Source organism: Pagrus pagrus (assembly GCF_965226575.1).
Source record: "Pagrus pagrus genome assembly, chromosome: 23".
Classification (NCBI taxonomy): domain Eukaryota; kingdom Metazoa; phylum Chordata; class Actinopteri; order Spariformes; family Sparidae; genus Pagrus; species Pagrus pagrus.
Window position 1 is genome coordinate 17,679,346 of NC_140205.1, and position 12,243 is coordinate 17,691,588.

Below are 12,243 nucleotides of genomic sequence, written 5' to 3' on the forward strand. Positions count from 1 at the left end.
AACCCTCCCACAAGGATTGTGTTCCAGGACGCAGGTTCATCTGGCTAGCAAGCATTTGTAGCTATGAGAGAATATACTGTAGCTACAGTATTTGTAAGCTTTGTTGCATAATTTTAGTGGTTATGTTTAGATAAAACCCTTACTAAAATAAAATACTGTTGTGATTTTTTTTTTGAATTATATTACACAAGCAACACTGTAAAGTAAATAGTTAATGCTCACATAAATAGTAAAATTCCATATAAACTACAAGGTGTAAGGTCAAGAAAAGGTCACATTGTGATCAAAACTACAAATTGCAGGTTTTTAATTGCTATAGTTGACCAAGAATGCATATGAACGATTTATATTGAAATATCACTACTATACAAATAAAACAGCAAAACTGTAATCAGGGGCTACTTTTTCCTATTGACAAAATAGGAGATAAAACACCACAAAGAATAATGAGATAAAAATAAAATCATATTAGCGTGCCAAGGACTGCAGCTTGTCTGGCCAAAAATAAGTCTAATGTGGCCATTGGTTAAAATAGACACTGCAGATTATGTTTTCCCATTTCAACATAACAATGTTGAGATTCCAGAGGAAATTGACTTTTCCTCTCACCATCCCAGCAAGTCACTTAAACATGTATTCACCCTATCTGGAATTTTTAATTTCCTTGTTCGCTTGTTTCCATATAACAAAGGTCTATAGGACAAAGAACAGGTGTATGCTGTAATCAGCCCAATGACTACTGAAAAACGCAGGTAGTAAAAGTGATAACACCAACAACTAACTTTTGTTGATCAAAACACAGAGAGAGCAGCTCCGGCTGGTCAGTGAAGATTCTCCGGCATAAATCTCCTTATTTGGACGGGCTGAGAGCTTTTACTGTTAGAACCATGATGTCAACATACACAGAGGTGGGTGTACCCTGCTAACACGTCTGGGTGTGGTGTCCAGCAGACAAGGCTGTTTTTATATTTCTCACATCAATGGGGCCCACTGAGCTGTGACACAGCACCTAAATTTAGATTTGGGCTGTAAACACTCTGGCCCGCAGCCTATGCTTCACAAAGTGAAGTCTGAAACAGACTGAGTCACATTTTTAATGAAATCAAGACTGCACCACATGACCACTGCTGTGTAAATGTTGTAACTGGAGTTTTGTTTGATTCTCAAATGTAAACAAGGAAGATTCTTTCAGCTAATCAGAGGAGGCAGTACGCAGCGAGCAATTTTATCGGATAAAAAAAATCATAAAATAAATACTTAATTGGCGGGATATTATTAAATTATCCTATTCTGTAAATCACTGTGTGACCACCAAGGTCATCTCAGGCCGATTACATACAAAAAGGTCTTTCTCTTCTCTTTATGCAAGCTTTTGATGTCACACAAACACATTCATTTGGGTGGTTTATGCAGTTTAAGTATTAGGGATTCACAAAAAGGAACAAAATAAACCCATGGCTTTGTTTCAGATGTGTTTCTGTTCTCCTCTGCCTCCTGGAATCTTCTGATTTCTCACACTGAATCTTTGAATAGTCCCAACTTCCCATATAAGTACATTCTTAAGTCATCAGCAGCTCTCTTCCCTATTTTACCCCTCAGCAGACTGTCATCACCCCCATGCTATTTTTATCTTACTTATGAAATCCTCTCAAACGTCAGGAAATATACTCAAATCACAGTTTTGTTCCTAAAAACATTTTTGACATGTTATGGGGGATCTAACCAAGCAACGCCAGCATGTGCTATTTCAGGTGTTGAGCTGATGCTCCTGTCTCAAATGACTGAAAACAGCAAAATAAACCTCCAGTCACTGATTACCAGTTTACAAAGAGAATGAAACACCAGCTCAAAGGTCACAGCCATCCCTAAAAAGCAGAAGTGTGGTCATATTAATGAGATCACTTCAACAAAAGCACTGAGTGCATCATGCATTAGATCATTTTGCAGCGCTTGCATTTCCTGCTAAGTTGTGATTTATCATGTGACACTTTTTACAATAAGGCGCCACAGATGTTTCTGATTGAGGATGGACAAAGTTTATGATATGAATTCCATGTATTTTGGGCATGATTATTGTCATTCTGCAAATAAGTACGATGAGAGGGGAACAGTTGCAGTCAGCTTGCAAGCACAGACTGCAACAAGAAACATCCTCCATGTTCTGAAGGGGAAAAATGGTTCTTCTGATTGTTTTCTAATAAACCAGTGCCGATAACTACCTGCCTCTCATGGCACAACACTGATCATTTCATATTTTTTATATTTTCAAAATAACTCCCTAACCTGTAGTTTAAGCACATCTGAGGGTCAGAAAGGCTGAGATTTTTTTCTACATTGCGTGACTCTACACAGGTGCAGCAGTTCTACATGATGAGCGCAACAACAGCATTATTGTTGCTCTTTCTCTCTGTGTTTATTGGCAACTGGCAAACCAACTTGAAAGGTGCATACCACCACCTACTGTGGGTAAATGCTGCACTTGTGAAGTCAGCTAAAGCACTTTGGCTTTGCATTATCAGCTCTATTTATCGGCTATAATTAAATTAAATATGATAATGCATTCCTAAATTCTAATACTAATTTCATTGGAAAACAATCTGAAGAATGTATGAAAACAACTAACCCATACTTAAAATTGGTCCATGGAAAGTTACAGTTTGAACAAATTGAACTCCCAAAGAGGATTGTTTGAGCTTTATTTGAAAAAAAGAACAAAACTCATCAGATATGGAGTTGCAGTGAGCTAGGCGGTTTTGTTAACTAGTCTGAGTGTTCTCAGGTTTTTTGAGTGATCGATTTCAATCAACTCATTCATAAATATCTACAAAAACAGACTCAATCAATATACAGCATGTACATAAACATAAAAAACAGGGTGACCATTCTCACATTCAGACCACAGAAAACCTCTATGGTAATATTCTTCCAGACTTTCTATATCAGCAGAAACGTCCGCACACACAAAACAGCGTGTATGTGAAGATCTTGTACTCTTTTTCCAACTGGCATCTTTTATTATTGTAACAAAGCAACAGAGTGATGTTTCGCTGACTGCATGGCACCTCACATTTCCTTTAGAAACAAACTCAGCATATTTCCGTGTGTTTTGAGGCTTTCAGCTGATGTTTGAGAGTGAAAAAAAAAAAAGTTGAAATGAGAGAGAAATGACTGAAAATTGTCCAGAGCTCCATCATGATGCATGTTGCAGGTCAGGACTCGGCTGGTGAAGGCTGGCTCGGTGCTCCGTTGCGGGTGCGGAGCTGTGACTGGGCAATGTCGGCCAGGGCACTCTGGATCTTTTCCAGCAACATATCGCCGCGGTAAACCACCTCCTCCAGACGGGCTGCTGCGTCGTGGTTCTCCTCCTCCAGCTGCCGGAGACTGGCCGCCTGACGAGAGGGCACACAATCATTTACTATGACATGTTGAGGGATTTTCTGTGTTTTTCAGCATCAAATGATCAATTTGAGCTGGAATTATTTATTCATTTATACAAAGCCGTCTTTAAAATGAGCAACACAAAAGCAAAAAGTACAAATTGTAAGCTTCAGGCAACATCCTTTGTTTTAATGACTCATTTATGAGAGGACATTCTGTACTTGATGACACTCCCTTTCCCCTGAACTTATCCGTCTTTAAGCCACAGTTGATGGAGAAACAAGAAAATATACCTGGTCTAAAGGACGGTTACCCTAAGTAATAAAAAAAAAAAAAAAAAAAAAAAAAAACCTCCTTAAAATGTTTCAGAGGCAATAAGTCATGAACCTCTGCACATGAATCTGAAACAAATTGGCCACGTACGACTAGAATAAAGTGAGAAAATAAGGTAACCTATTACACTTCCTTTACTGAATTATACTCTACTGATCAACAGTTGTTTGTTTGTGCTGTCTAGACAACTGACAACTCAAGATGGAAATCAAACAGATGTTAAGGAAATGATTCACATGTGTGCTCAGAGTCTCCCCTGGGATGTTTCCACGTAGCCGACAGTTTCACTTTAAACATTGTATTGACACAGCTACATTTGAATGAATCTTTCCTATATACTCCTGTTATAAAAGCCTCTCCTGACACTGTAGCTTAACATTTCCCTGTCTGCACATAAATCCTCAATTTCTTGTAAATCTGTCTGTCGTGCTTACAAGCGACAGTAATGTGGAGATGTTGGCACGGTTCATTTACATTTTCTTTTATGTTTGCCTCCACCGCTACATATCAATCAAGTTATATTGCCAAATTCAGGCTTGACAGATACTGACATATATTGTGAATTTACAGCACCTCAGTTAATGAGGATAAGATACTGTTGAAGTGTCAAGGTGGTAAAACTGTTGGTATTAAAAATCTTACAGGCATTTTGAACTGAAGACATTTAGACATGTCGCTGCAGTAAAAGCACAGGTGTAATCAATCAAATTAACGATGGCTGAGTTCTATTTATCTGCTTCAGTTTCAGGTGTGCTGGCTCACTGTCAAACTGTTATGGCTCACTGGGACACTTAAACAGAGCAGAGGCATCGTTAATGTTATGAGCAACACCTGTGCTTTCCCTTTTATGACAACTCAACTGTCTTTAGTTGGATACACCAAATTGGCTGTGGTGACACCATTTTTTTATTGGATGCCATATGTTGTCTCGTCATCAAACACCATATTGTGTCAGGCTTTTGAGTCACATATCACAGCTATGAATTTTAACTATAAATTTCTTTTATCAATTTGTTTTTCTTTGTTTAAGAAACTATGCAGCGTCTACATGGCTTGCACTAACCATGAAGAGAACATTACCAGCTAGTTAGTAATAGTAATAGTATGGTTCTAGTTTTTTTTTTCTAGTTCCCACTTAATATTTGAGTCATTTGTGTTCTCAGTTATTCCATCAATAACCTCTTGGAATCTCCTTCTACTGTTTACAGTCATTTGTGTCTGTCATACACCACTTGGCTGCTGTAACAATGCACATTACATGAGCGGGATTTCCAGAGTACCAATGACTTTGAGTCTCAAGAATTACTTATCAAAGAAACTTAAAAGGTTCCTTTCTGCTGAATTAGTCCACTGACATGTGAAAAAGTGACGGCTGTTTTTACTGGTTTTTTACACTCGACTATACAACGACGCAGGCAGGACTTTGCTGTCTTGTTCTATCATGTGCCTCCTTCTGTAACTCCATGCTGATATGTTGAAACACAGTAAACAAGAAACTAAGTTTGTAGCAGCAGATTTTTTTTAAAATAGCTGTTGCTAGCCCATGGGGAAGTTCCTGTGGTGGAAACATGGCTATACTCCTTTCTATCTTTATGTTGGAACAAGCTTCAAACATCTTGTGCTTCTTTAGTACAAGAGTAAATTGAGAATACCCACAGGAAGTATCCTCATGTCCTCTAATTTTAAGAGGAGCTAGCAGCAACGATGTTGATCTTTCCTCTCTCATGCTCTGAAGTTCACGAAGGGACAGAATCGAACTCTTTTGAGCCACTCTTATCTACACTGCTGAGATTTTAGTGTTTGAAATTGTTATTTGCAGAAGTGTGTTGCACATATGCAGTTCTCATTCTTAACTTTTGAGTGACATAAACCAGAAATGACATTGAGATTCAGTGTCATCCTTATCACTGTAGACTGATATTTAAAATAACATATTTTGGAGTCATGTTGATGAAGACTCTAGCTGGTGTAACTTTAAATTGAGTGAAAATATCAGTGCTCAAAAATACATGGACATGCAATACATCTATTCTCATAGTCATTCCAGATATACATTGGTCACTCAGTCATATCACTTGCATTATTTTCTACCCAGTCACCCCACAGGGATCATTGGAATTTAATCTAATATGACTTTCTATTTTCAGGAAAGGTATAAACACTGAAATAGCTTCAATCCTCCTTCTTCTTTTATCAATGTAGACAAATTCAGTAATTAAATTAAATGAATTTTAAATTCAATTTCAGAGCTCATCAGAAAATTGTTTGCACTTCAAGAACATTAGAATCTGCACTGATTTATAGGAATTCTTAAATTATCAAACCTTAAACTTTAGCATATACAGTTATTTTGCAAATGTTACAATGTGATGTGGCAAAGATGAACATACATATGCAGTATATAATAAAACAGATTTATAAGTGTCTATATATCAGTTATTAAAAAATGTTAATCCAAGAGTATATTAGCAGCCTCTAGGCTTTTTACAATACATTTCCAGAACCAGCTGCCTTAAAATGGACTGCAATCATCTGGTCGTTTGCTTTACACCCCTCAGCAGAGCAGATATCATTTTCCTTTTTAGAGTCTTGAGCTATCAATGTAGAAAGCAGCTGTGCAAATGTTCACTTGGCTCCCCCTGCTGACTGAAAGCTAGAAGTACTACTACTACTTTTGTGAGTGTTTGTCCCCTCTTGTCAAAGCATGTCTGAAAGTTTCTTGTGAATGTGCTGACCTGCAGAGCTGCCGTGGACTCCTCGCTGGGCAGAGAGTCTATCAGTACATCCACATCTTTGGCTGTTCTGGCAATCAGGGCTGCAAAGAGCTGGGCATATTCTACAAGGTGATAAAAATGTTGAATCCTTCTGTTAACAAATCATGTATGGTCATTACTGTAAGTCAGTAGCAAAAAGATATAAAGCAAGAGAGATGTGTGTGGGAAGAAGAGTGAACTGTAGACAACAGATGTATCAATGTGTTTATTTTTGGGGTATGATAGCGAGATAAGAAGACCGAATTGCCATTTTGTTTCCCTTCATTATTCATTATTATAATGTGGGTATCACAGAAAAAATCTGACATGTGTGCACTGATTCAGAGGTCTGGAACCAGGCTAAGGAAATTGACCAATACCAATGGATGGATGGTTGGATGTTGTCATACCTATAATAAAATCCATCAAGTTTTACTATCAGTAACAAATTCATAAACCTCTATTCTCTCCAGGCCTATGATATTGTTAAATACTGCCTATTGTTTAGATGTATATAAAACTGGGGTGTTGCAAATAAGGCCTGTGACTGAGATATAGTATATTATGTGTTATCATGGACCTGGAAATATCCCATCAATTTAATATTAAAGTTCAATGTTGGATCAAGTACATCAATAATGTGAACCAGACAGTGTTGAGAGCCAATATATGTTCAATGAGGAAAAAGAGAAGTAAAAAAACAAATAAACCACCTTCTGTTGGGTTCGCTGGCTGATCTTTGTTGATTGCCGTCTGGATGTTACTGAAGGAGGCAGGGGGCGCACATTGCTGGAGGACCCCGATGGCATTACAAAACTGATCTGCTAGCTGGACACACAAAACAATAACATTTAGATCACATTTTCATTCAAGCAGGACACTAACTTTCAATGCTACTAGTCTGCCATCCGTTTACTAGTTGGTAACTATGAGTGACCTGGACTTTCCAATGTTTTAACACTGGTATACTGTCGCAAATGTTCCTGTGTGCTATACTGAATAACATCAAGCTGTTGAGATACAGGCCTATGGTCGTAAGCTACGCATTATGCAGCAGTGTTGGCAAGTAATACAGAATAGAACTACTGCCTCGCGATAGCTACCACCTTCAATTGATATAAAAGGTCAAAACATAGTTATTTTTCTGTAATTATCGTTTAAAAACTCTTAAATTTCACTTACCGAATTGACAGCGTCCTGAAGCTGTGTTAGCCTGTCCGCCATGTTTTCTGTAATTGAACAAAATAACGCCGTCGTTGTCGCGAGAGTGGCTTGATATCAAAACAATCTCGCGGGATTGGACGGGAGTTTGGAAGCTTTGCTCTGCATATTATCGTTTAGTGTTAGCTGTAGCCACTTTTAATCACCTCGAAACTGACTTTATAGCGGACGATTGTATAATCAACGTGTTAATATCTACGGACATCTTCTTGTGTTTTGGAAGGAAATTGAGCTGCATCAAAACTTCCACTTGTTGTCTGTTGATGGGGACTAATTAGCCTGTAGCTAATGTTAGCTACCAAACATCAACAGGAAGTAACAGTTAACGGACTAGCTTGCAAGCTTGCAATGTCTTGCACCTTGAGTTCTCCAGGTAAGACAGTTTAATTTTCAATGGTTTCCTAACGTTAATAAGAAAGAGCTATTTTGAATGCCAGTCGACCAGTTTGACCAGCATATGTGTAATATGAGCCGTAAGTGGATTTGCATGACAGCTTTGGTGTGCTAAGTCAGCTAATAAGTTAGCACAGAATTGTGTTTGTCCTGCTGGCACTGTCATTTTATTCCTTGTCAGATAACTGGACTTAACATTTTGAGTGCATAATTGTATTTACGTTTACTACACCTGAGATACATATGGCATATCAGTACTCAAATATTACACAAACAAGGTAATGTTAGCTTGAGCGAATTAGCTGGCACAGCAGCTGTCATCCAAGGTGTGACAAGGAGAGGGAGGGTAGGGTTAGCAACGAGCTAAGTTACTACATGGTGTTTTTGGTTAGTGTTCTGATAAAGCATGTGTTTTACTATATTTCTGTCACTGTCCTGAGCAATTACTGTTAGTATTGTTTTCTTTAGTAAGTCTAGTTGGACACAATTTAAAGATATACACATTGGGAGCTTGGATTTCTGTTAGTGTCACTCTTCACTAGAGGTCAGTAAGTGATGTAATGAGAACCTTGATGGGACATAATGTGCTCCATCTAGCCGGATTTATTACCTGAAGGCCTGGTTAAAATACAAAGTACAGACTTGTAAATGGTGATTGTGAGGGCTGGGCAGGTTTGATGATATGAAATGCCACTTTGTTTGATCATGTTCAGGCTATTTTTATTCACATTATGAAAGATTTTTGTACCAGTCATCAGGCAGAGGCACTCATTTCTTTACAGAGTAAAAGAAAACAAATTAAACCAGCATTTACGTCACGATTTTAAGATTTCTCTTTATCATTTATAGAGCATTAAATGGTTTAGTGTGTGGGCTGACCTGGTATTTGCTGCACTAAAAATATCCCCCATCTCTAAATGACAACATTGTCCACCTATAAAGAAAGGGGCCCACTAATCTCTACAAAAACTACAATGCTGTTGACATTAATTGTTCATTGTTTCTTTTAATGGTTGCTTGTATTTCCCCAGGCATGAACTGTACCTTAGAGAAAGTCCTGGCAGATGCCAAGTCGCTGGTGGAAAGGCTACGTAACCATGACAACGCTGCTGAGATGTTAATCGAACAGACAACATCGCTCAACAAGCGAGTGGATGCCATGAAACAGGTATGGTGTCACTGTCACATGACGTTGGTGCATTTTTCAATGCATTTTTCAATGCACCAACATCATGTGACACAGTGTAGTCTTTGTGGTGTGTTCAAGTGCAACTTTTTTCCTACGATGTTGAGCTGTTGACTCTTTCAGTTGTGTGATGAGATGTGGTTTTGTTTTATCTTGCTGGCAGTACCAGGAGGAGATCGATTCATTGAACCAGGTTGCACGACATCGTCCCCGTTCTAGTCTAGTCTTGGGAATCCAACAGGAAAACCGTCAGATCAGAGAGCTTCAGCAGGAAAACAAAGGTAGACAGATAATTTTATTTTTTTTATTTTTTTATGTAAATTTATTGTTGGATGACTTCTGATGGTCACAACCAGAACCAATAGTGTATTTTGGTAAAATAAGAGGGATGTGGTGGTGTGTGACATGCAGCTGACTTGTATTCTTGTAAGAGCTTCATGTAGTGTTGTCTCCTGCACAAACTAAGCCTGTGCTCACTCTTCCTGCAGAACTACGGACGTCGTTGGAGGAGCACCAGTCTGCGTTAGAGCTCATCATGACCAAATACAGGGAGCAGGTGTTCAGGCTCCTCATGGCTAGCAAGAGGGACGACCCAGCCATCGTGACCCAGCTGAAGGAGCAGCACACCACGGTCAGTGAGGCCCACAGTTGACTCTTATTTAAATATAGTATATACACACTTTACATCTTCCACTGCCTTTTGTTTACATATTTGTTTTTCATCTTTGTAGGAAATGCAAGCACATATAGACAAGATCAATGAAATGGCCTCTGTGATGAGGAAGGCGATAGAGGTGGACGAGGGGCGGACGTGTGAAGACGAGGAGAGGATTAAGCAACTAGAGGTAAAAGATTAAGTCCTGCTTTGTTCCACATCTACTTCCAACAAATCCAAATGCAGAAGACCCTTGTTGTCCTCCAAAAATTATGGTTCAAGGTACAGACACTTGTCTGTGCACAGAAGTGACAAATCAAAACTTGGGAGGAAAATCCTAAGGGTACAGTATTACACCGACACTAAAGAGCTAGCTGTTATGTCACTATGTCTGCAAAAAGTTGACTTGAACACACCACAAAGACTACAACTAGCGTTCTGCACCTGCTTGAGATGAAATACCTCTCCATACCACCAGATGGCGGTAGTCTGTATTCATCATTTGAGGAAACTGGAGGACTCAGGATGGGATGGGAGCATTGCTGTAGTAGCAGTCAAAAAGTTATTGGAAAGTACCTGAAGTAGTGAGAAAGTTTTGACCAATACCATTTGCAAGCAGCACAGGTTAAAATCACACAAGCCCCCTCATTCTGCATATGTGTTGGTAACATCAGCATGTATGAAAATCCTCCTGAATAATCATATAATAATAATAACTCTGAATATTTATGCCAGAAATGTTCCAGAGATGGTAAATATTCAGAATACCTGCATCTGTTGTCTGTTCCCAGCGGTGTAACTTGAAAGAAGGTGATAAACACAGACTGTGACTAACATGATTATGTAAGAAACCCAGTTCTCACCATAGAGAAGCCTCTTTGCAACCATAATTTCAAGTATGGGCAATGCTGGTGGTAAATATGGAGATGTAAATGATTTGAGACCACCAATATGCACATATTCCAGATGCAGTGTTAAATAAATAGTCCGGTGGTAACACATTAATAGTAATATATATTACTTATAATTTCTTGGTGGTGGTAATTTTGAAACTGAATGTATGTGTGTACATTTCTGTTTCTGTAGCTGGAGAACAGTGGACTCCGAGAGCTGCTGGGAATCAGTCGCGAGGCTTTCCTGATTCTGAAGAGAGAAGACGCATCAGAGAGCACGTCACTGTCGCCGCTGCTGACCAGCGCCGACGTCAGCTTACGAAAAAGTTAGATAGCCCATGGTGACCGCCCAACCTCTGTCCCCCCCCTATTGCTGCCACTACTGTGTACAGTGTGTACAGTCTGTTGCCACATACCTCTTCACTTTTAACCTAGAGATTTTTTCCCACGATCCTCTACCTTCTCCTGGACCATTTACAGCATGATGCTCCAGAGTTGCATCTCTGCCCGGTGATTCTCATTTCTTTTGGTGGTACTTGTGTTCATTTTGCTAATTTTGACAGCATGCATGAGTCTGTGGTGCCTGCAAGGTTTTAATGTGTGAATGGGTAAAAGAAGGGCTTGAGGTAAAATAAAACTGTAAACATGAAATTGTCTCTGGCTCGTTGATATGGATTTAATTTTCTTTTCAACATCCTACACAGCACAGATCCCCATGTTTATAGTTCTGTTAGGTGGCTTGTGCGGGTACTGAACTTCTCACTTTCACTGTTCGTGTTTATTGTAACATTGTCCTCAGCGGCTGAAAAGCAGGAATAGAAACATTATCCAATACGCAGGATGTGCTGCAACATCCAACTACCTCTTCTGCTGTAGAGTACTAACAAGCCAGTTCCTGGTGTTGAAACACATTCATCCCACATGTCTATTTCAATAGCTCAACAACATTTCTGTAAATATAAACAAACAAGAATGGCAGCCTTATTTTAAAACTGTTTTAAATAATTTGTGCACATGATATAATGTTAGTCAGGATAAATTACATTAGAGGTGCATTATGTAGTTTTTGGGAAGGAATTTTAATCAGAAGAGAAAGATCTTCATTGACTGATTTTTTATATGCCTAAACAGACTAAATAAATAAACTAATGACTGGGTGAACTGAATAAAGACACTGACCTAAAAGGACAACACTATTTCATACTGTTTATATTTGGCGGTCCCTGCCACCTTTCTAGCTTCAGTGTTCTGGGGACCCTATTTTCCAATAAGAACAGCTTGTTGATTCCATCATGGAAATATAAATGTCTCTGAGTTTGAAGTTCTTCTCCAAAACTATATAGTGCCCCTTTAATATTGTGATTGGTAATGTTGTGATTGTACATAGATGAATTCTCGATAACCCACCACTTATAAGTGGGCATCCAAACA

At 38.8% G+C, this 12,243-nt stretch overlaps 2 protein-coding genes across 2 annotated transcripts; one reads left to right on the forward strand and one right to left on the reverse strand.

Moving 5' to 3' along the window:
- Positions 1-2,679: 2,679 nt before the first annotated feature.
- med21 (mediator complex subunit 21) lies at positions 2,680-7,730 on the reverse strand. The gene is made up of 4 exons (XM_084345843.1): positions 7,647-7,730; positions 7,178-7,292; positions 6,447-6,547; positions 2,680-3,389 (listed from the first exon to the last, which is right to left on the reverse strand). Exons 1-4 carry the CDS (start codon positions 7,686-7,688, stop codon positions 3,210-3,212), a joined length of 438 nt encoding a protein of 145 aa, XP_084201969.1. The 5' UTR covers positions 7,689-7,730; the 3' UTR covers positions 2,680-3,209.
- A 19-nt stretch (positions 7,731-7,749) lies between these two features.
- fgfr1op2 (FGFR1 oncogene partner 2) lies at positions 7,750-11,463 on the forward strand. Its single transcript, XM_084345840.1, has 6 exons — positions 7,750-8,058; positions 9,110-9,246; positions 9,428-9,545; positions 9,753-9,895; positions 9,996-10,109; positions 11,006-11,463. Exons 1-6 carry the CDS (start codon positions 7,974-7,976, stop codon positions 11,141-11,143), a joined length of 735 nt encoding a protein of 244 aa, XP_084201966.1. The 5' UTR covers positions 7,750-7,973; the 3' UTR covers positions 11,144-11,463.
- Positions 11,464-12,243: the final 780 nt, after the last annotated feature.

Excerpts from the sequence above, each read along its gene's own strand:
- med21 (XM_084345843.1), bottom strand. The coding sequence starts at position 7,688 with ATGGCGGACAGGCTAACACAGCTTCAGGACGCTGTCAATTCG. Across the intron at positions 7,293-7,646 it reads TTCAGGACGCTGTCAATTCG|CTAGCAGATCAGTTTTGTAA; the intron begins GTAAGTGAAATT and ends TTGTGTGTCCAG. Across the intron at positions 3,390-6,446 it reads AGTCCACGGCAGCTCTGCAG|GCGGCCAGTCTCCGGCAGCT; the intron begins GTCAGCACATTC and ends CCCTCTCGTCAG.
- fgfr1op2 (XM_084345840.1), top strand. The coding sequence starts at position 7,974 with ATGTTAGCTACCAAACATCAACAGGAAGTAACAGTTAACGGACTAGCT. Across the intron at positions 8,059-9,109 it reads TTGCACCTTGAGTTCTCCAG|GCATGAACTGTACCTTAGAG; the intron begins GTAAGACAGTTT and ends GTATTTCCCCAG. Across the intron at positions 9,247-9,427 it reads GAGTGGATGCCATGAAACAG|TACCAGGAGGAGATCGATTC; the intron begins GTATGGTGTCAC and ends TCTTGCTGGCAG.